This window comes from Antechinus flavipes, chromosome 3, assembly GCF_016432865.1.
Source record: "Antechinus flavipes isolate AdamAnt ecotype Samford, QLD, Australia chromosome 3, AdamAnt_v2, whole genome shotgun sequence".
Classification (NCBI taxonomy): Eukaryota; Metazoa; Chordata; class Mammalia; order Dasyuromorphia; family Dasyuridae; genus Antechinus; species Antechinus flavipes.
Window position 1 is genome coordinate 610,389,722 of NC_067400.1, and position 23,315 is coordinate 610,413,036.

The following is a 23,315-nucleotide window of genomic DNA, read 5'->3' on the forward strand; positions in this document are numbered from 1 at the left end:
CTACTATTTGCCAGGTAGTGGAAATAGTTAACTAGCATTTATTAAGTATCTACTATTTGCTAGGTGGTGGGAATAGTTAATTAGTATTTTAAAGTACCTACTATTTGCTAGGTGGTGGGAATAATTTACTAGCATTTAAGTACCTACTATTTGCTAGGTGGTGGGAATAGTTAAGTATTTTAAAGTACCTACTATTTGCTAGGTGGTGGGAATAATTAACTAGCATTTAAGTACCTACTATTTGCTAGGTGGTGGGAATAGTTAACTAGTATTTTAAGTACCTACTATTTGCTAGGTGGTGGGAATAGTTAGCTAGCATTTAAGTACTTACTATTTGCTAGGTGGTGGGAATAGTTAAGTAGCATTTAAGTACCTACTATTTGCTAGGTGGTGGGAATAGTTAGCTAGCATTTAAGTACCTACTATTTGCTAGGTGGTGGGGATAGTTAGCTAGCATTTAAGTACCTACTATTTGCTAGGTGGTGGGGATAGTTAAGTAGCATTTAAGTACCTACTATTTGCTAGGTGGTGGGAATAGTTAGCTAGCATTTATTAAGGACTTACTTTGTGCCAGACAAGTACAAAAGAGGCAAAGATAGAAACCCAAAACTATTTAAGGTAGTAAAATTTGAAACTGCATTAAGACTTTTGAAAAACCTTGTTTATATCTAGAAATAAGCGTCTCTCTCCCTGAGCAGTTCCCATTTACCTGGGGATAGGCAATGGGCACAGTCAGCTGGCTGATCCTCATTTTCCACATTTACAGAACGAAGTGGATGAGACTAGGTGACCTCCACTGCTAGAGAGGTTTTGACCCTCAGCTCTGGGCTTGGGGCTGGAGGGGCTGAGAGATGGGGAGAGAGTCTCCCACCAGAGACCCTCAGATCTTCCCTCCTTCTCTCTGGTTCAGCTAGGAGCCAAAAAGTTTCCTTCTCCTCAATTGCTGGGATTTTCAGCTCCCAGAATGACTTAAGGGGCCATGGCAAAAAATAGGGAAGATCATGGGATGGTAAGAGAAGCTCCTTAGGAGCCAAGAGCCTTGAATGCACATAGAAGAAGCCAAACTGGATGGATGGATATATTTTATTAAAGAAAAACATAAAAATAAAGCCAGAAACCAACCACCCACCACTGGGGAGGCTATAGCTTTCACACCTGTGTGTTCAGCATCCTCTGCTAAATAAATAAAAACAGACACAGACATCTACAATCCTCCAGACGATGGTACACACAGACACCCCTGGCCCCGTGCAAAAGCAGGCATTCACAGATACCCACAGACCTCCAGATACTCACATAGTCACACCCACAAGGGCTTGTATATCACTTGCACAAGCATATAAATAGAATCACACAGAACACACACAAGGAGGGCTGAGCAATACTGACGGGAGATTTGGGGCTCCCAAAGTGCTCCACTGTGGTCCCGAAAGAGCCCCGACTGCAGCTAGGGCCCTCGGAATCTCCCGTGGACCATGATGCCGACAGCATGTGCCTTAAGCGGGCCCTTTCTGGAGAGGTAGCTTCCTGAGCCCGTCTCCATCTTCTCTGGGAGCTGAGGTAGGTCCTGCTGGTTGGCCAGGGCCCTCACTCCCTGGCCAGGTCCTGCTGGGGCCTCGGCCTGGACCCAAAGAAGCGGCGATAGCCCAGGACGAAAGTCAGGGCTGTTACATCCAGAAGGAGTTCCAGAATTTCCACAATAGAGAGCACCGAGGACCCAAACCACTGGCCCCACAGCCTGCCCATTTCAAACAGGAGGTCAGGGACCTATCCAAGGGAACAAAACAGTCGGACCAGGCACTCTCTCTCCAGCCAAAGTCTAAGCAACATGTCCCCTCAAGACACAATCTGCTGCTCAGCCCTTCTCCCCCTGCACCCAGCCCTGCTCCTCTTGGGCCCATTCCCCACATCCTCATCCCATTCCTCTCATTTACTCATTCCCCCCATGGCTCGGTCTCTTCCCTGCATTCCTCAGCTCCAGGGACCCCAGAGTCCAGCCTCCGTCCTCGGACTCAACCCCACGGCCTCTGCTTCCAGCAGGATCCCTCAAGGCCCTCAGGTTTTGCCTCCTTCCCCTGGGCCTTCTGCCCAGCCACCTTTGACCTAGCCCCATTCCAGGTCCTACACTTACCAAATACACGGGCTCTTCCTTCATAGAGAAATAATTGAGCCGCTGGTGGAATATGTGGACCTTGGCACTGCTGTTCCTGCTCAGGAGAAAAACCACAGAGGGCTGGGCAAAGGCCTGCCTCCCCTCCCCGTTTTTTGCCCTTCCCCTTGGCTCCTAGGCCCCTGGGTCTGTTAGGAGGAGCGCCAGATTTTAGCACAGCAGGAGCTGAGGGACACGCTGCCCACAGTCCAGGCAGGTAGGTCAGGCTGGCCCTTGCCATTGTACCATCTCACCCCAGACCTACCTCCAGTTCCTGGAACTGTCCTTGCCCAGCACGGACAGGATCAAGTCCTACACGGAAAAAATTTCATTACTGAGGTTTCCTCAGACCCTTAGCAGCATCTCAGGGGCCTTCCGGGGGATCAGACCCCCCGGATCCGGGACCTTATCAGAAACCGAGGGGTCCTGGGATGAGGAGCCTTGACCGTTCCCTACCTGTGTGACTCTGGGCAAGTCCCTTCCCCCTGCAGAACTTTATCTGTCTAATGGGAGGGGGGAATTGGACTTGATGGACCTTTGAAGGCCTCTTCTAGAAAGACTCAGGATCCTAACTTTGTGCTCTCTCTTTTACACTTTGCCCACTTTTAAGTGGGTGTTTCTGTATATGTCCATGTATATGTTTGGAGGTGGAGGGAGAGAAGCATTTATTAAGTTCCTACGGGATTCATTCACTGAGCTAAATACTTCACCAATATTTATCTAATCCTTGCAACAGCCCCAGGAGGGAAGTATTATTATTATCCCAAATTTACAGTTGAGGAAACTGAGGCACTCAACGGTGAAATGACTCTTGGGGTCACATAGCTAGGAAGTGTCTGAGGCTGAACATGAATTTGGATCTTCTTGACTCTACCCCTGTAGCACCGAATGGCCCGGCACACTTACGTGTGCCCAGATGCACATATACGCCTGTCTACATGCATGTACATATACATGCATGTGTGCACGCGGGTGGGATGGCTAATCCCCAGTAAATAGTATAGAGGGATAAAGAACCTTGGAGACATGATTGGGGGGATCTTGAACAAGCCTCTTTGGACAGGATTTGTTTCTCAGAGGCCACTAAGAAGTTTTTCTGAGTTTTGGGGGTCCCCCACCTCTCCCCAGCCCCCAGCTTTGGGGTTCCTTACCTCTGACTTAGATGAGGGCCATTTGGCGACCCCGGTTGAGAACTGGTACAAGAATCCCCTGTGGAGATACCCATAAGCCCCACAGAGGTCAGAGGGCCAGCACACATGGTGCCATCTCCCTCCCCCCTTCAGATGCGCTTCCCTCACTCCCTTACCTGCAGGGCTTAGGGCAGAGGCTGAAGCAGGAAGGCCTGTGAGACTTCTGCTTTTGGTAGAGTTTGTAGAAGCAGTGACCTAGAAGACGGAGAGTAGGAAAGTCCAGTGGTCAGCAATGGGCACCCGTGTGCTGGGCAGGTGTCCAGGATCCTGGGTCCTCTCTATTCTGGGGTGGTGGGTAAGGGGGCGGTAACAAAGCTCTATGGGAGAGTGAATGGGAGCCGAGACCCTTCTCCTCTGTGTGTGTGTGAGAAGGGGGCCCTTGGAATAGAGTAGGGAGCGGAGCCTGAGCGGAGACCCTGAGCCCCAACACGAGGGAGCTAAGTCCTCCAAGGATGGGGGAGGAAGGCCCCACATCGGAAGAGCAGCCGAGGGGATCGGGGAGAAAACTGAGGCACGATGTAGGAAGAGGCGCCGGCCTCTCTTCCCTCCCCTCCCTTTGCCAGGGTGACCTCCCAGGCACTGTGCTCACCCCAGGCTGGATGCTGGTTGTAGTTGCAATACTGGGCGCCATCCGGGAGTGGGTAGAAGTAATAACCACAGCCGCAAGTCTGGATCATCAGCTCCTGGAGGCAGGAGTGCAGACAAGCCTGGGAGGGGGGGAAGGGTCAGGGCTGGTTAGCTGGAGACCTCTTGGAGCTGGGCTCACTGGCCCGGGGAGGAGGGCAGCTTTCCCCTGGCTGCAGTGGGACAAGGGCTGAGCTTTCCCTTCTTCCCTAAGGAGACTCCATCAGCACAGGCCCAGGCTCTGTGCAGCCAGCCGGCAGAGCGGTCACTCGGATACTTGCCCCATCCGCTCCTCCACTGTCCCCTGCCCCTGAGGGGGCCACCCAGCGGCCAGGGAGCACCGGCATCATTCTGGGCCGGGGGCCGGTGGCTCCCTGGGATTCTGCCAGGGATCTTCCAGCATCTGAAGGGCTGCTCTTTGGCTGGGTGCTTAGCTTGCTCCCCCGGGTTAGTGCCAGGAGCAATGGTCAGAGAAACAGAGGCAGAGCTTGCCTGGTCTCCTCTTAGAGGGGTCCCAGAGGAGTGGGAGAGGGGGAGCACTCTCCCTTACTGGGAGCCTTCAAGCAAGGGCTAAAAGCCCAGCCGGGAGGGACATGGAAAGGCTTTCTTTTAAGGTGATGGTTACACAAGATGGCCAAGGACCCACTGGGATGGGGAAAGGCTTTGGCAGGAGAGGCAAGGAGCAGGAGGGGGAAAGCTGATACCTGGTGGACACTGTCAGAGAGACGCTGGTCAGCCACATCCCTATTGTCCTCCGTGCAGTTGCTATACGGACTCCCTCGATGTTCCACCTCATCCTGGGGAGGCACAAAGGGTGGCCCCTCAGTCCCCGTGTGCGGAGCCCCAGCTGGCGTGGGTCAGTTAGTAGGTCACTGGGATAGTGGGGTGCACACAGTGTTTTATGTCCCCCAGCCCCGGTTGCCCCGTGTGCGGAGCCCCAGCTGGCGTGGGTCAGTTAGTAGGTCACTGGGATAGTAGGGTGGATATGGCGTTTTATGGCATGGGGAGTGGAGCTCTGTATTGAGCAGGAGTTGGTGCAAGACCTCAGAGAGGGTTCAGGAGGGAGGACGGGGACGGGAGCTAATCTTAGGACTGGAGATAGCAGTTAAGATCCCAGACTTAGAGTGGATGAGGTCAGTCCTATTAGGGGAAAGGAGAGGACACATCCCATCTGAAGCTCCGCTCAGCTGCTGGAAATGCAGCTTCTAAGCCCGGAGGGACCTCAGAGACCAGAGGATCATAGATTTAGAGATAGAATTAACCTCAGAGGTTATCTAAGGTGATTTTCCCATTTTACAGATGAGATAACTGAGCTGAGAGAACAAGTAACTTTCCCCAAATCACCCAACTAATCAGTAGAAAAGCTTTGGGCTCCCAGCTCAGGTCCTCTGCCTCTAAAGCCAACATTCTCTGCAGTCAGCTTCTATCTTGTCTGCTCTGTTCAGGCCATCTTATCCTGGACCTCCCCTTTCCTTATCTCTGGGGTCCCGATTCAGCCATCTCCTCGGCTTCCTAGCTCACCTCTCTCACATGTATCGTGGTCTCGGTGCCTGGACGAAGGCTGATGCCCTGGTGGTCCAGGAAAGGTTTCTGATTCTGGCCATGGATCATGACCTTGACCCCGGCCTCAGTAGACAACAATGGGAAGTGATTGTTCTGCTCGACCTTGAGAAAGAAGCTGATTTCTGGCAACGAGAAAAGAAGGATGAGGGAGGCGGTTGGCTCAGACAGCTGCAGGGCTTTCCATACCAAACCAGACTGGGGGGTTCCAATTAGAGAGCGGGAAGCCAGCATTCAAGGCCTTTTACCATCTGATGCCAATCTACCTCACGTTATGCCTCCCTTCCTGCCCTTTGCCATACTTCTTAGAAGTTGCCAGAATGCGTGTGGCCCAAACCTTTCCAAGTATGGCTCTAATGCAATTGAGAAATACTTAATAAAATAAATAAAAATGTATTAAAATTCTATTTTAAAGCCAAGTCTCTTTGTGGCCCATATTATGGAAGACTCGGTGGCCCTGGTTCTACAGGAGTTGGACATCCCTGCCCGGACCAAACTGGACTCTAACTGGACTCCATATTTCTATGGACTAAGACTCTGTGGAGTCTTTCTATGGACTTCACATTTTTAGAGTCCCTCCCAGAAGTCTAGGCTCCCCTCCTTCTGACCTTCTCATCTGCCTTCCCACACACTAGGGTCTTTTCTTTTAAGAAAATAATAGCTTTTGGGTTTTCTCTTTTGTTCTGATTTTCCTCTCCCAACATGATTCATAAAGCATTGTATATTAACAAATAAATAAATTTAAAAGAAAAAATCCACTTAATCCTTTTTTTAATCTCTTGCTTAAAAATAGCTTTTTCTTTTTCAAAATTTATTCAACATTCACCCTTGCAAAACTTTGATTCCATATTTTTCTCCTCCCTCCCCATCTTCCCCCTCTCTGGGCAGCAAGTAATCCAATATAGGTTAAACATGGGCAATTCTTCTCAATATATTTTGGGGCCTTTTCTCGAACCATTTCCCATCTTTGTGGCCTATTCCCCATCATCTGATCTTCTATTTAATGAAGACCTCTTTTCTTGTCAAGATCCACCTCCTCCATGGAACCTGCCCTGATCCAATCAGCTCTCTGCATCCCTCTAAGGGGGAGTACAGGTTCTTGCCCTCTACCTTAGGCACACATTTATTGAATTTAAATGAATTAGAGTGTTTCTGAGCAGACATCATCACTCTTAGTGGGATCCTGGAGTCAGTGAAGTTTTTCCAGGGGTCCCGGGCCACCCTGCTGTGTGCCCTCCCTTGGTATTGCCTTCTGCCTATCCAACACTAGTTCTAGGCCTGCCACAAACTCTGGAGGATCTGAGCCAAGCCCCCTCTTTCCTCTATATCTCCTGTCTTCGTCTATAAAATGATTCTAATCTGTAGTCTCCATTAGAGGGAGCTGAATTGTAACAATTCTAACTTCAGGAAACAGCTTCTTACTGACTAGAAGGAGGAGTATGCCTAAGATCCTTAATTTATCATTTTGTTCCATAGGATCATAAATTAAGGATTGACCTAGAAGGCCATTTGGCTCAACCTTATCATGTGGAAACTGATTCCCAAAGAAGTGGGATGACTTGTCCAAAGCTGGTAGAACTGGGATTTGACTCCAGGCCTCTGATCATTGATTCTGCTCTCTGCATTCTTTTCCTGTGGGTTAAGGTTGACCATGCTCCAAGAGGTGCATGAAAGAGAGCTAGCAAGTCTTATGTATTTCCTTAGCACACCAATCCCTCAAGCCCTCCAAATTCCCTCTGCTCACATCCCCATGGGAGGCCCCTGACGCCCTACTGCAAGTGAGCCCAGGCCTGTTGGTTCCCCTCTGCTCACATCCCCATGCTAGGCCCCTGCCGCCCTATTGAGAGTGAGCCCAGATCTGTTGGCTCCCCTCTGCTTACACCCTCATGGTAGGCCCCTGCCGCCCTATTGAGAGTGAGCCCAGGTCTGTTGGCTCCCCTCTGCTTACAACCCCATGGTAGGCCCCTGCCGCCCTATTGAGAGTGAGCCCAGTTCTGTTGGCTCCCCTCTGCTTACATCCCCATGGTAGGCCCCTGCTGTCCTACTGCAAGTGAGCCCAGGCCTGTTGGCTCCCCTCTGCTTACATCCCCATGGTAGGCCCCTGCTGTCCTACTGCAAGTGAGCCCAGGCCTGTTGGCTCCCCTCTGCTCACATCCCCATGGTAGGCCCCTGCCTCCCTATTGAGAGTGAGCCCAGGTCTGTTGGCTCCCCTCTGCTTACAACCCCATGGTAGGCCCCTGCCGCCCTATTGAGAGTGAGCCCAGTTCTGTTGGCTCCCCTCTGCTTACATCCCCATGGTAGGCCCCTGCTGCCTTATTACAAGTGAGCCCAGGTCTGTTGGCTCCCCTCTGCTTACAACCCCATGGTAGGCCCCTGCCGCCCTATTGAGAGTGAGCCCAGGCCTGTTGGCTCCCCTCTGCTTACACCCCCATGGTAGGCCCCTGCCGCCCTATTGAGAGTGAGCCCAGGCCTGTTGGTTCCCCTCTGCTCACACCCCCATGGTAGGCCCCTGCCGCCCTATTGAGAGTGAGCCCAGGTCTGTTGGCTCCCCTCTGCTCACATCCCCATGGTAGGCCCCTGCTGTCCTACTGCAAGTGAGCCCAGGCCTGTTGGCTCCCCTCTGCTCACACCCCCATGGTAGGCCCCTGCCGCCCTATTGAGAGTGAGTCCAGGTCTGTTGGCTCCCCTCTGCTCACATCCCCATGGTAGGCCCCTGCTGACCTACCGTGAGTGAGACCAGGTCTCTTAGCTCTCCAGTTGTTCTTTTCCCAATTGTTGAAGGTGTAACAGCTCCCATAGATGGGGTGACGGGAAATGTTATAGTTACTGCGGAAGCCAAAGAAGTCACTGTGAATGACCCTCAAATGAGCTGGCTGGGCCCTTGTCTGCTCTTCCCTTGCAATCACTGGGCACACCCTTAGCCTGCTCTCAAGTTCTTGGTTCATTTGATTTCTTGGATTTAGGACTAGAAGAGAGCTTAGCAATTGTTTAAACCCCAATATAAGGGAAACTAGGTGGTGCCATTGAGAGAATGCCTGGCCCAGAGTCCAGAACACTCATTTTTTTGATCTTTCAGCCTCAAATCCTTATTAACCCTGGACAAGACACCTAACCCTGTTTGCCTTAATTTCCTCATCTGTAAAATGAGCTGGAAAAGAAAATGGCAAACTAGCTAGTATTTCTGCCAAGAAAACTCCAAATGAGGTCATGAAGAATCCGGCACATGACTGAAACAACTGAATAGCAACAATCACCACAATGTCACCTGGTATGGACTTAGAGATGGAAGGGACTTTTGATATTAGATTTTGCAGGGGATGGAGGGGGGAGACTGAGGTCATCCAGAGAAGTGACCTGCCCAAGCTCATACCGGAAAGAAATGACTGAGCCAGGATTCAAACTTTTAATCCCTTGACTCTAACTTTAGTGTTTGTTACACACACACACACACACACATACACACCCCTTATGGAGCAGCCCAGGACCAGAGGGCCCATCCCTAACTTCCCAAGACCTTGGAATGTCCCTGTTTAGCAATTCTCAGCCTTTAATCTGGGCAGCTGGGGCCTGAGGATGAGGGAAAATTGGCAGTGGATGACTGGGAAGGATTGGCTCCAATCCTCCCTCCCTTCCTCACTGTCACATATGTCCTGCTGCCCTTCTGGCTTCTCCTCTTCCCTGGCTGTCCTTCATTTGTCTCCTGGAATACCACCCACTCCCAGGCCCTCACTGCTTCTACCAGCCTCCCTTGCCCCAGCCCCACTGCTCCTGATAAGTTACCCTGATATATGAAACACTTTTCTTTGGCTTCTTACTTTCTAGGCCCCACTTCTGGTGACCCCACTGTACTTAGAACCTTGCTATCCCCTTCTCCTTGCTATCTCCCCTCATCTGTGCCCCTTCCCTCCCAGCTACCCTGTTCTTTTACCAATTCTAGACCCTCTTCCAGCCCTCTCAGGCTCCCTTTTTCTCCAAGCTTCCAGACCTCCTGTTCCCCTGAGTCCCCTTCATCAAGCTCCCTGGTATCGCTCCCAGAGTCCTTCACTCTAACTCCTTTCTCTGATCCTTCCCCCACCTCCTGATGTCCTTTCCCCTCATCATTTCTGATAGTACCCCTCCCAGCTTTCATTGTCCTCCACTCCACCATTGTTCACCTCACTGTGAGATCCGCCATTGTTCCTGAGAAGTTCTCCCCGCCTTTCCCTCATTATCCCCTCTCCCATTCCCCCGATTGCCCCCCTCCCCTGCTACTCACTGCTCCTGACAGGGCTCTCCATTGTAGCAGCAGCTGAGGATGAAGTTGCCCTCATGGTCTTCGTGGAATTTCTCATTCTGAGGTGGCAGCAGGGCCATGATATTGATGAAGTGGAACTGATACCAGTCTTGGATGGCGGTAACCCCCGAGGAATGGGTGCGGTAGAAGCAGTCGCCATCTGTGCCGTTACACTGCGGTGGAGGAGAGAGGTGTCAGGTGGCACCCCCTGGGACTGAGAGGCCCTGCCCCTCCCCTGAGCCTATCCTTCTGCCCAGAAAGGCCTGCATCCATGTATCGCTACAGACACAGCCATGGAGCTCTCACCCACCTGGCCTCCTTAGCACCCCTTCTCCCCCAGCCTCACCCCAACCACTCTGTGAGGAAATGGGCCTTTCCCATCCTGGTCAGCTGATTTGCTCACCCCTAAGTATCCTTTTTACCCACATAAGCCTGATTGTCGTGTTCGTGTGATTCTCTCTGTGTCTGCCTCCATTAGTCCTGCATGGAAGCAAGCCCAGGTTGTAGACTGTGAGGGTTTCTGGATAAAAGGCAGTGTGGGACCATAGAAAGGGAGTGAGCTTGAAATTAGAAAGCCTGGGCTCACAGAATCTCTGAGTCTCCAAATTGGAAAGAACCTCAGAGGTCATGGAGGAAAGCCCAAACCTAAGTAGGAATCCTTTCTACATCTCAATCGATATGTGACATACATCCCAACTAAGCCTCCTTCATTTTGTACTGGTGAAATTGATGTCTTGAACCCAAATATTAGATTTTACATTTATTCCTAAGGCATTTCATTTTCTCAGATTTGGCTCAAAGTTCTACTGTGAAATTGATGTCTTGAACCCAAATGTCAGATTTTACATTTATCCCTAAGACGTTTCATTTTCTCAGATTTGGCCCAAAGTTCTTCACTATCAGGATCTTGTTGGAGCCTTATTCTGTCACCCAAGGTATCACTATCCCTTCTACCTCTGTGCCACATGCAAATCTAATTAGTCTGTCATCTGTATGTTTGATAAGGCACCTAGATAGCACAGTAGGTAGAGTCCTAGAATTAGGAATAAACATCTTAGTGAATTCAAAGCTGGCCTCAGACACTTCCTAGCTATGTGACTCTGGCTGAGTCACTTCACTCTGCTTGCCTCAGTTTACCCCACCTGTAAAATGAGCTGGAGAAGGCAATGGCAAACCACTCCAGGATCTTTGCCAAGAAATCTCCAGATGGAGTCAGGAAGAGTCAAACGTGATTGAAAAATATCTGGACTGAACTCTGACTCTTTCTGGCTATGAAACATTGGGTTCCGGTGTCCTTAGCTTTAAAAGGAAGAGGGTGACCCAGATGACCTCTGACTTCTAAACTGGAACATTCTGTGATTCTGAGTTACACTGCAGGGCCTGGCATCTCTAAGCTCCGGTCAGAATGGTCATCCTCCCTAGTCCACTGGGTGAGGGGGCTCTGTCCAGGAGAGGTATCCCTCATCACTTGGAAAGAAGAGGTGTTGGGAGGCTGCACTCACCAGCCTGAATCCCACTTCGTTAATGGCATCTCTGTCCAGCTTCTCCAGGGAGATGCTTCGGTCGAGGTGAAAGAGCCTGTTAAAACTGGGACGGAGAGCAGGCCCGCTATGACCCCCTGCTTGTTTTTCAGTGATATTTAACTTGTATAAGGAATAGATGTTCTCCTGGGCAAATTCATCCAGTTCTTCCAGGTACCGCTTCACGAACAGAGACCTATTAGATGATAAGATTTAGAGCCTGGGGAGCAGCTAGGTGGTGCCATGGTGGATAGAAGCCAGGGCCTGGAGTGAGGGGAACCTGAGTTCAAATTCAGCCTCAGACACTTCCTAGCTGGGTAACACTAGGCAAGTCATCTAACCCCGATTGCCTTCCCCCCTATTCCCGCCCCCCTCTCCCCCCCCAAAAAGAGATTTAGAGCTTGGTACTTCTCAGTTACTTGTTGGTGGATGGATACATTGAGCTTGAGATCTAACGATCCACAGGCCCTGCCCCCTTACCTGTGTGGGTTCATGTCACAGAGTGTAATGGACGGGAACATCTTGGGCTTTGAGGGGACCGAGATATTCATGATGACTGGGTATTTCCAGTACTCCTCAAAGAGTAATCCAAACTGCCAGGAGAGCATGCCGAAGGCGGCCAGGAAGAGCAGGCTCCAGAAGGCCGTCTTCAGCTGGTTGTGGCTGGAGCAGACGAGCCGGACTGTGCCGTGGATGGTAGTGTTGGTACAAAAAAAGTTGAACAAGTCCCCAAAGGAGTCATAGAGCTCGATCAGCCCTTCGCTCTCCTGCCTCTCCTTAAGGGTGTCCATTGTCCCAAACCTGGGGTCAAGGAGGAAAAACAGTAGCAACATGTGACCCTGGACTAGACATTCATTCCCCATTCCTGAGCTCTAGTTAGTGGAGATCTATGCCTTGGGGCTTCTAGTCTGGACATGGAATTGACCCAGTGGCTTCTGGGTGACCTCTGGGTTAAGAACGATCCCAGCATCTTGCCGAGGACTTCATCTAACATTATTACATTGGAGGGCAGCTAGGTGGTACGGTGGTTAGATCATCAGTCCTAGAGACATGAAGAATGGGACATAATTGAAATGACTGAACAACAACACTCCATTGGATCCTCACAATAACTCTGCAGGTTGACTGAATGAGATAATGATTGTGAAGTGTTTTACACAGTAGCCAGCATATTTTGTTCAGTCATTTTTAATCAAGTCTGACTCTTCATGACCCCATTTGGAGTTTTCTTGGCAAAGACTCTGGAGTAGTTTGCCATTTCCTTCTCCAGCTCATTTTACAGATGGGAAAACTGAGGTAGATAGTGTTATGTGACTTGTAGAAGCTCATTCAGCTAGGAAGTATCTGAAGACAGATTCAGGAAGATGAGCCTTCCTGACTTAAAGTCCTAGTGTGCTATCCACTATGGTGCCCCCTAGCTGCCCCATCATACTACAGCATTTGTATATGACTTGGAGGGCTGCAAAGTGCTTTACAAATATTATCTCATTTGATCCATTCAACAAGGATCTGGAGTCAGTTCCAGTACTGTTGTTCGTCCTTCATTTTTACAAATATTATCTTATTTCGTCCATACAAATCCAGAGTTGGTACCGGTACTGTTGTTCGTCTTTCATTTTGACAAATATTATCTCATTTTTTCCATAAGGAAAAGGATCTGGAGTCAGAACAAGGACTGTTGTTTGTCCTTCATTTTTGCAAATATTATCTCATTATCTCATCAAATCTCATCAAATATATCTCATCAAATATTATCTCATGTGATCCATTTAACAAGGATCTGGAGTTGGTTCCAGTACTGTGGTTTGTCCTTCATTTAAAAAAATATTATCTCATTTTTTCCATACAAAAGGATATGGAGTCAGTACGAGTACTGTTGTTTGTCCTTTATTTTTGCAAATATTATCTCATTATTTCATCAAATCTCATCAAATATATCTCATTAAATATTATCTCATTTGATCCATTCAAAAAGGATCTAGAGTCAGTTCCTGTACTGTTGTTTGTCCTTCTGTTTTCCCATATATTATCTCATTTGATCCATTCAACAAGGATCTGGATTCATTTCCAGTATTGTAGATTCTTCTTCATTTTTGCAAAGATTATCTCATTTTCTCATCAAATATCATTAAATATTATCTCACTTGGTCCATACAAAAGGATCTGGAGTCAGTTCCCGTATTATCTTTGCCCTTCATTTTCGGAGGATCAGTAATGTCTGGGCAGAGGTGCAAAGTCACTCTCACTCTCTCTTGCGAGTCATTGAAGTCCCGTGGCCGATCGGGACAGCTGGCGGTGGCCCAGGATGCATCCTTGCCCTTTCTAAGTTGAGATCTTCCCTAGACTTCAGTTGGTCAGAGGCAACACCCATTCAGTGCAATTAAGGAGAGAAGGAAACAAGTCCCACAGCTCCAGAGCCCACGGCGCCACCTAGTGGCCTCTCTACTCCCAGTGACATTTCTTTAGTGCTTTAAGGCTTGCACCTGCTGCCATATTTGACTTTCACAATGACCTTGGGAGCTGAGTTCTGTTGTTATCCCCTCCCCCAAAGTTTAGATAGTTGAATGTCTTTTCCGGAAGGTCCCAGATTTGGGCCCCAAGGCTTCCCGACAGTAAATCTGGTACTTTGTTACCTTGCAGTCTCCTTCTGTTGTAGCATCCAGCCCGAGGGCACTAATGCCCCCCCGTGGGCACCAATGGCTCACCATGGGCACTAATGTCCCCCGTGGGCACTAATGGATCACCGTGGGCATCAATGGCCCACCCGGAGCGCTAATGGACCACCATGGGCACTAATGTCCCCTGTGGGCACTAATGTCCCCCGTGGGCATTAATGGATCACTGTGGGCACCAATGGCCCACCTGGAGCACTAATGGCCCACCATGGGCACTAATGTCCCCCGTAGGCACTAATGTCTCCTGTGGGCACTAATGGATCACCGTGGGCACTAATGGCCCCCCGTAGGAACTAATGTCCCCCGTGGGCACTAATGTCCACCGTGGGCACTAATGGATCACCATGGGCACCAATGGCCCACCCGGAGCGCTAATGGACCACCATGGGCACTAATGTCCCCTATGGGCACTAATGTCCCCCATGGGCACTAATGGATCACCGTGGGCACCAATGGCCCACCCGGAGAGCTAATGGCCCACCATGGGCACTAATGTCCCCCGTGGGCACTAATGGATCACCGTGGGCACCAATGGCCCACCTGGAGCGCTAATGGTCCACCATGGGCACTAATGTCCCCTGTGGGCACTAATGGATCACCGTGGGCACTAATGGCCCCCATAGGCACTAATGTCCCCCGTGGGCACTAATGGATCACCATGGGCACCAATGGCCCATCCGGAGCGCTAATGGACCACCATGGGCACTAATGTCCCCCGTGGGCACTAATGTCCCCCGTGGGCACTAATGGATCACCGTGGGCACCAATGGCCCACCTGGAGCACTAATGGCCCACCATGGGCACTAATGTCCCCCGTAGGCACTAATGTCTCCCGTGGGCACTAATGGATCACCGTGGGCACTAATGGCCCCCCGTAGGAACTAATGTCCCCCGTGGGCACTAATGTCCACCATGGGCACTAATGGATCACCGTGGGCACCAATGGCCCACCCAGAGAGCTAATGGTCCACCATGGGCACTAATGGATCACCGTGGGCACTAATGTCCCCTGTGGGCACTAATGGATCACCGTGGGCACTAATGGCCCACCATGGGCACTAATGTCCCCCTGTGGGCACTAATGTCCCCCGTGGGCACTAATGGATCACCGTGGGCACCAATGGCCCACCCGGAGAGCTAATGGCCCACCATGGGCACTAATGTCCCCCGTGGGCACTAATGGATCACCATGGGCACCAATGGCCCACCTGGAGCGCTAATGGCCCACCATAGGCACTAATGTCCCCCGTGGGCACTAATGGATCACCATGGGCACTAATGTCCCCCATGGGCACTAATGGATCACCGTGGGCACCAATGGCCCACCCGGAGAGCTAATGTCCCCTGTGGGCACTAATGTCCCCTGTGGGCACTAATGGATCACCGTGGGCACCAATGGCCCACCTGGAGCTCTAATGGCCCACCATGGGCACTAATGTCCCCCGTGGGCACTAATGTCACCGTGGGCACCAATGGCCCACCTGGAGCGCTAATGGCCCACCATGGGCACTAATGTCCCCCATGGGCACTAATGGATCACCGTGGTCACTAATGGCCCCCCGTGGGCACTAAAGGTCCACCCAGAGCGCTCTCAGAGCTAGTATCTCTCCTGAATTTCTAGTTCATTCCAGTTTGGTCCAGTGGTGAAGGTGCAGGCAGTTGGGCACTGTTGGGATCTGACCGGGCTGTGCTGGGGGCAGAACAGGGCAGGGAGATGGAATTGACCAGAAAAGGCTGAAGATACTCAAACGGGAGCCCGCTGACCTTCCAGCCAGGGCCTGCGGGTGACGGATGAGCAGGGCAGAGCGGGCCGGAAGCCGGGGCGGTCGGGACAGGGAGGTGCCAGCCCCAGTCCCTTGGGATCTGGGTCATCATGGCCTGTGAGTCTGTCAGCCGGGACTGTCTCCAGACATTCCCGGCTTGTCCCTCACTGTTCCCTTGGAGCGAATGGAATGGAAAACCTCTGCCCGGGACGACAGGAAGGCTCAGGGCGAAGCGTGCGAGGCAAACTGGGTCCGAGTCCCTTTTCTGCCACTCGTGCCCTGTGGGATTCTGAGCAAGGTCCCTTCTCTTGGCCTCAGTGTCTCTCTGTAAAATGGGAGCATTGGACTAGGTGGCCTCTAGGTCCATTTCATCTGTGAATCATCGAGCCCGTGACTTTGGGTCTGAAGGCAGGGGAGGAGCCAGGTTGGCATCTTCTCTAGCGCTGGGCAACATGCATGCCCCAAGGAAAGTGCCCAGGGGCGCAGAGGAGGCCACGGGTGTCCTGTGGCTGGGGGAAGAAGGAAACCTTGGCCAGTCCCTGCCTCCCACCTTTCTCTTCATGTGCCTCACTCAGAGGGGACCCCGCGGCCCACTCCCTCCTGCTTCCCGACCTCCTCATGTTCTCTTAGGAGAGACCCATTCCGACCCCCATAAACAAGCAGCCCTCATCAGCAGCTCTGGTCGGGGTCGGTCGGAACCAGGTCTCGGGCCCCTGCCCAGGGTGGGGAGGAAGTCCCAGGGGAGGCTTGTTTGCCGTGGGCGCTGTCGGGACAAGGCAGGTGCCCCGGCTCCGCAAGGGACTTATCAAAGGGTGTGGGGAGCCGAGTGGGGGCAGAAAGGAGGGAAAGGGGGACGGTTCGAGCCTGGGGCTCTACGTGAGCAGCCAGGTCCCCTTAGCACATGAGATGGAGGCTGGAAAGTCTGCAGCCGGAGCCCCCAGGTGGGGGGCGGGAGCTGGCCCCTTTGTGGGCAGGGGCGGACCAGAGAGCGGGGAATCCTCGCCTAGGTGACGCTTTCCCAGCTTTCCCCTGGCCTGGCTTTTCTGCTGGGACATTAATCCCAGGAAGCCCCTGGCTGGCATTCAGAGCCCTCCGCGACCCAGTCCCTGCCTGGTAGGCTTTCAGGGCCCCCACGAGACTCAGGATGGTCACCCGAGCTCCCTCACACGCGGGGCCTCTGCTTCCTGCTCCGGGCTTTGCCTGGCGGCCCTCTGGCCTGACCGCCGGCCCCCTGGCCTGACCGCCAGCCCCCTGGCCTGACCGCCGGCCTCCTGGCCTGACCGCCGGCCCCCTGGCCTGACCAGGCCCTTTGGAGTTCTTAGCTTCCTTTGGGCCCAGGTAAGGGCCTCTCCAAGGGCCGCCGGCATCCTCCCCACCCAGTCTCCTGCCAGCCCCACTCCGTACTCATGAGCAGACGTATTTAGACCCGTCTCCCTCCTTACAGTGGGATCCTCTTCTTTCATCCTCAGCCCTGAGCACACAGTAAGTGCTTAATAAATGCTTGTTAAATGACTGACCTATCTGAGTGATGGAGCCCGGGGCTGGATTCTGCAGCCAGCCAGCCCTGGGCATCATGGAGCCAGCTCTGCTGAAGAAGAAAGACCCCTTGAAAAGAATGGTTAAGACCCGTCCTAGAGGTCAGAGCAGCCTTATATATTGTCCACTTACTCTCCTTATGAGACCCGGGAATGGTGGGGTTACAGGGGAGCATTTCCTGCTAAGATAGATCCACAGTTTAACATTTGTTCCCCATTTTGGGTGATCCAGTGGATAGAGCATTAGAACTGGATTGAGGAAGGGAGGGGGGGCGGAATTCAATCCAGTCTCCAACACTTACTAGTTGGATGATCCAGGGCATACAGCTCTCTCAGACTCAGTATTCCCATTCTGTAAAATGGGAGTAATCATGGCACCCACTTCCCAGGATTGTTGGGAATATCAAATGAGATAATATTTGTTTAGCTGACTGCCTGGCAAACAGTAGGCACTTAATCAATGCTTGTTTTCTTCCTCCCTAGCCTCCAACCCTGCCCTCAGCTAGTTGGGCTTCTCTGAGACAGAGCCTTAGATCCAGCTGAGATCAAAGCTGTCACCTCCTTCCTTGTCAAGGGGATGGGGCAGGTCACTGGGTATCTCCCCTCCCCTTCAAACTTTTCTTGCCTGGGTCTGCACATCCTGTCCTGAGGATACCCCCTTTAGTATAAGAGTCGTGTGTGTGATCCCATCCCCCCTCCCCCTGGGGAGCTCCAGATGAGGGTCACACACACACACACACACACACACACACACACACACACACACACACAAATACCCCTAAGCTGCTGTGCCTCGGAAGCCTTTTCCCATTACCCAAGTCCCGGTCTGGGGAGAGCCCGGGGTCCGAGGACGTGAGGGGCCGGGAGCGGGGGGCAGGGGACCCAGGGCCTCGGGGCTTCTGGCCCCTTCCCAGGCCCCGGAGGAGGCCCCGTCAGAGCAGGGCGGGGGGCCGCCAGCTCGGTGTGGGGGCCACGGGCAACAAACAGCCCGGGCTCCTCCTGCCTCTTGGAATCCTCCCCGGGGGCTCGCGCGTGCTCTGTCTTGTGGGAACGAGAGCTCTGCCGTGCGCTCCCCAGGGAGCTGCATGTTAGTGTTGGCCTGGGTGCCAGACCCGTGAGGGCATCCAGCTGGGTGAGGCTGGGAGCGAGGCAGGCCTGGGGATCTAGGGCGATGGAAGCCTCAGTTTCTCAGCCTGAGGAATGGGCCGGACCCTCAGGAGGCTGACAGGTGGGGGACGGGGTGGGGAACAAGTGCCAATATTTATAACTCTTATCTCACTTGATTCTTACAATCCTATTTTTATCCCCATTTGGGGGTTGAGAAAATTGAAGCAGACCCAGGTTTTATCCAGAGTCACTCAGTTAGCAAGTCAGTGAGGCTGAATTTGATTTCAGGTCTTTCCACTCCGGACCCAGAGCTCCCCCTGCTTTAGGGACAGCTCCAAGAGAACGGGAGGTTGTGGGTAGGAGGACGTGACCTTGGACCGTGAGCTGGTGACTTGTGGAGGCCCCTCAGGGTCACTGTTTCCATCCAGCCCGCAGGGAGGGGCCCCCAGCTCGGGGGGCACGGGGAGAAGGCTAGACCCACCTCCGCCCCCCTGGGATGAAGGGCATTTGGGAGCCCCGGATCGTGCAGGTTTTTGGCTTGATCCTCCTGGAGCCTACCCTAGCACGGACCATCTCTTGGTCCTTTGTCAGAGGGGCTTGAGGTCATCCTGGCCATCCCCCTGCCTGACGCCCGCATGGACTTCAGTCCCTTCCAATGGGAGGCGGTGCAAAGGGAAGAGGCCCGGGGCCCCGTTCTGGAGGAGACGCCCCCAAGGTCCCTGCTAGCTCAATGCTTGTGACGGCAGAACCTGCACCTGCTTTTGTTATTCCAGGACCTGGGCCTGCAGAATTGCAGAATTTGTGAGACGGAGGATCATGCGGTAAAGGAACATCCGTGGGAGAATCCCTGGGGCGCGATCTCAGACATCCGAGACCATTCCCCGGCCCAGGAGAAAGGAGCAGGGAGCAGAGCTGCCCGGCCGGGCCTTCGAGGCCCAGGATGGGCCGCCATGTTCCACGAGCCCGGCTTTGTTCCCCTGTAGGGAAGGCCCAGGAACAGCCCGGGATGGTCTATGTGCTCGGGCTCTGGGGCTCGCTTCATTAGGGGAGAAAGACACAGCGGGAGGCAGACACGGGCACTACTCATGGGGACCCATTCTGATACAGCTGTGAGACTGGGAGTCACTTAGCTGTTGTCTGCCTCAGTTTCCTCATCTGTAAAATGGAGATAATAACAGCAGGTCCCTCCCAAGGGCTAGTGCAAGAACCACAATGAGACAATACTTGTAAAGTGCTTAGCCCATTGTCTGGCACATAGTAATCACTTAATAAATGCGCATTTCTTTTCTTTCTTTCCTTCTTTCCTCCCTCCCTCCCCCTTTCTCTCTCTCTCTCTCTCTCTCTCTCTCTCTCTCTCTCTCTCTCTCTCTCTCTCTCTCTCTCTCTCTCATTCTCTGTCTCTCTGTCTCTCTCTCCTTCCTTTCTTCCTTCGCTCCTTCTTCTTTCTTTTCCTTCCTTCCTCCCTCCCTCCCTCTCTTCCTTCCTTCCACTCTTTCCTTCTGCTCCTTCCTTCCTTCCTTCCTGCTACTCCTTCCTCCTTCCTTCCTTTTTTCCTTCCTTCCTTCCTTCCTTCTTCCTTCCTTCCTCCTTCCTCCTTCCTTCCTTCCTTCCTTCCTTCCTTCCTTCCTTCCTTCCTTCCTTCCTTCCTTCCTCCCTCCCTCCTTCCTTCCTTCCTTCCTTCTTCCTTCCTTCCTTCCTTCCTTCCTTCCTTCCTTCCTTCCTTCCTTCCTTCCTTCTTCCTCCCTTCTTTCTTTCCTTCCTTCCTTCCTTCCTTCCTTCTTCTTTCTTTCCTTCCTTCCTTCTATTCCTTCCTTCCTTCTTCCTTCCTTCCTTCCTTCCTTCCTTCCTTCCTTCCTTCCTTCCTTCCTTCCTTCCTTCCTTCCTTCCTTCCTTCCTTCCTTCCTTCCTCCCTCCCTCCCTCCCTTCCTCCTTCCTCCTTCCCTGGTCCTCGGTTTCCTCATCTATAAAATAAGAGAGTTAGAAAGCCTGACCTCTGGGATCCTTCCCAGCTCTAAGTCTATATGCCCTATAGCACTATCGCTCATAAGTCCCGGTCCCCGACATAGGTGTGTACCAATGACCATAAGAGCTCACATATAAAGATCCCTTTAAAGGTTTGTAAAATGCTTCACAGACAAGATCTTGTTTGAGTTTTAGACTTGGGCTCAGGAAAGAAATCTGCCTCAGATACCAGTCATGTGACCCTGGATAATTCATTTCACCTCTTCCTACCTCAGTTTTCTCATCTCTAAAATGGGAATCATCAATAGCAGTGCCCCCCATTTTCCCCCCTCATTCATCATCTTCACCCTCACTGACCTTCAGAGCTCAGAAGCCTCTCCCAGCCTGGCCCCAGCTCCCCCAGAAGTCCCCCCCGGCCTGGGGTCACCCACTCACCTCAGCCGTCCTTCTTTGTGCTCTCTTCCAGATGCTCGGGGCCAGCTGGAGCTGGGGCTTTGGCTGGTCCCCTGGGGAGCTGAGGGCCAGGTGTTCCAGTGGCTGGCAGCTGCTTCTTTATAACTGGCCTGGCTGGACGGAAGCCAGGGCTCCCAGCCCGGGGAGCCGGCCCAAGGAGGCGGGCCCTGCAGGGTCCTGGGCTGGGAGTGGGGGCGGCGGGTGGTGCCAAAGGAAATTCACTATCTTCTTTTCCTGGGACAGGGAAGTGAATTCCGCCCCCCCACTTGGGGCCCCACTCCGAGCCCATTCCCGGGACCTCCCAGACGGCAGGGTCCTCTTCATGGGATCGGGAGGGCACAGAGCCTAGACGTGGCTGCTTGTAGAGCTGGAAGGGACATCTGCGCCTCTCAGCTCCCCTGTGCCTCCATTCCGGGGGCAGGAGGCTGTTGGGCAGCCGCAGGATGCCTCTGTCTGGACATTCATGGGGCCAGAGTCTCCCCCATCCCAGGTTCCTGACCCTCCCGGGCCAGTAGCCACCCCTGCCCCTCAATGTGTTTGATTCTTCAGGAGCCTCAGATTCCAAAGGCTGCTGAGGGGAATTCCCAAGGCCTGGCTCTCTCCTCTGTGATTCATACAGCTGGAGGGAGAAGGAACACCGGGGAAGATGGAGCCTGGAGCTGAGAGGCTCGGGAACCGACAGGCTCAGGAACCGACAGGCTCAGGAACCGACAAGCCAGTGAGATGTTCTTTGCAAGAGTGCTCTGCACAGGGCCTGGTACAGAGTAGGACCTATAGAAATACTCCTTTCCTTCCCTTCTTCTCCCCTTTCTCTTCCCCTTTTCCTCTCCCTCCCCATCCTCCCTTTCAATTTCCTCTTCCACTTCTCCCTCCCTTCTTCCTTCTCTCCCCCTCCTCCTTCCCTCCATCTCCTTTCCCCTTCCCCTCTCGTTCCTTCTCTTTTTACTTCCCCTTCTACTTCCCCATCCTCTCCACCTTCCCCTTCCTTTCCATTTCCCTTCTCCTCCTTCTCCTTCACTTCCCATTCCTTCCATTTCTTCTCCCTATTCCCTTTCCACCTTTTCCCCTTTCCTCCTCTTCCCCTTCTCCTTCTTGTCTCTCCTCCTCTTCCCCTTCCCTCCTCATCCCTTTCCTCCCTTTCCCCTTCCTCTTCTACTTCCCCATCCTTTTCCCTTCCACTTCCTTTTACTTCCTGTTCCTTTTATTTCCTCTCCCCTACTCTTTCCCCTTCCTTTTCTCCTTTCTTTCCCTTTTCTTCTCTCTTCTTCCTCTTCCTTCCTCATCCCTTTCCCTTCCTTTCCACTTCCCCTTATGCTTCCCTATCCTCTCTCCTTTCCTTTTCCTTTTCCCTTCCCCTTCGCTTCCCATTCCTTCCATTTCCTCTCCCCTTCCCTTTCCACCTTTTCCCCTTTCCCCCTCCTCTCCTTCTCCTTCCGTTCCCTTCCTTTTCCCTTCCCTCCCCTCCCCTCCTCCCCTTTTCTTTTTTCTTCCCCTTCCCATATTGGAGGGCTGTCAAAGGAGCATCAGTTGACCCACAAGCATTTATTAAGTACCACGCTAGGCACTGAGTAATGGAGATTAGACTTGTTCACTTGGCTCCGGAGAGAAGCAGGTAGAAATTGAAAAAAGGCAGATTTAAGCTGGGCCTTGGGCAGACTTCTTCGCAGTCAGAGCTGGGTTGCCCTAGAATGAGCAGCATTGGGAAGGCTTAGTGAGAAAGAGCAGGAGCTGTGCGGTCTTTGGGGAAGGTGGGATGGCCATTTGGATGTGCTAGAGAGAGCAGAGGTTGCATTCAACGGCTCTCAAGGTCTTTTCCATCCCTGAAGGTCTAGGTGTGTGTGACTCCTGGCTCCGTGGCAATCCCAGGTATCACCCTGCTCCTGATTCTCCTGGTACCCACTGCCAGTTCTACAGCAACACGTCTCTCTCTCTTCAGCCAAAGGTCACATCGTTTTGTTCACATGTGGTCTGGACAAGACAGCCCCTGGGATCCTGTCTAGTTCTGAGATGCTGGGATTCAGGAGAATCGGTAGCGCGTGACTACCACGTAACCTTGTTTATTTAGTGTGTTACCATAGGTAAGGCATTGGAATTCTACCTGCCTCAGTTTCCTCAACTGTAAAATAGCACTAATAATAACCTCTACCTCACATGGTGTTGTGGGGGTCCGGTGACTTAACCTCTGTAAAGCCCCCTGCCTGGGGCATAAGTTCGCTCCTTCCCTTCTTCTCCTTGTACGTGTGAAGTTGATTTTTTGGACCTGACTTCTTTCCATTGATTTCTTTTTTCCTCATTGTAGCAGAACCAGCCAATGGCTCACGTCAAGGTGGTGCTGCCCTTCGGTATGCTATAGCCCGTCCTGCCAGCTTTATGTCCTGCACAAATAAATGAATTTCAGACTTAAAGCTTCAGCTGCTGTGGGGACTGCCCACGCCCCGGGTCGTCTGGTTTTTCGGATCCTCTGAGCATTTAGGTTGCTGTCTGAGGGAGGAGGCCCATCTTGG

At 52.4% G+C, this 23,315-nt stretch overlaps 1 protein-coding gene across 1 annotated transcript; it reads right to left on the bottom strand.

Moving 5' to 3' along the window:
* Positions 1 to 1,069: 1,069 nt before the first annotated feature.
* SCNN1D (sodium channel epithelial 1 subunit delta) lies at positions 1,070 to 12,111 on the bottom strand. Its single transcript, XM_051990857.1, has 12 exons — positions 11,797 to 12,111; positions 11,299 to 11,512; positions 9,779 to 9,969; positions 8,249 to 8,349; positions 5,485 to 5,759; positions 4,668 to 4,760; positions 3,929 to 4,046; positions 3,456 to 3,534; positions 3,301 to 3,358; positions 2,415 to 2,461; positions 2,132 to 2,207; positions 1,070 to 1,767 (listed from the first exon to the last, which is right to left on the bottom strand). The coding sequence occupies exons 1-12, from the start codon at positions 12,105 to 12,107 to the stop codon at positions 1,588 to 1,590; spliced, it is 1,743 nt and encodes a 580-aa protein (XP_051846817.1). The 5' UTR covers positions 12,108 to 12,111; the 3' UTR covers positions 1,070 to 1,587.
* Between the last annotated feature and the right edge of the window lie 11,204 nt (positions 12,112 to 23,315).

Bases quoted from the DNA above. Each gene is read 5' to 3' on its own strand.
- SCNN1D (XM_051990857.1), bottom strand. From the start codon at position 12,107: ATGGACACCCTTAAGGAGAGGCAGGAGAGCGAAGGGCTGATCGAGCTC. The intron at 8,350-9,778 runs GTGAGTAGCAGG...TGGCTTCCGCAG, and splicing joins GGAGAGCCCTGTCAGGAGCA to TAACTATAACATTTCCCGTC. The intron at 3,535-3,928 runs GTGAGCACAGTG...TCCGTCTTCTAG, and splicing joins CAACCAGCATCCAGCCTGGG to GTCACTGCTTCTACAAACTC.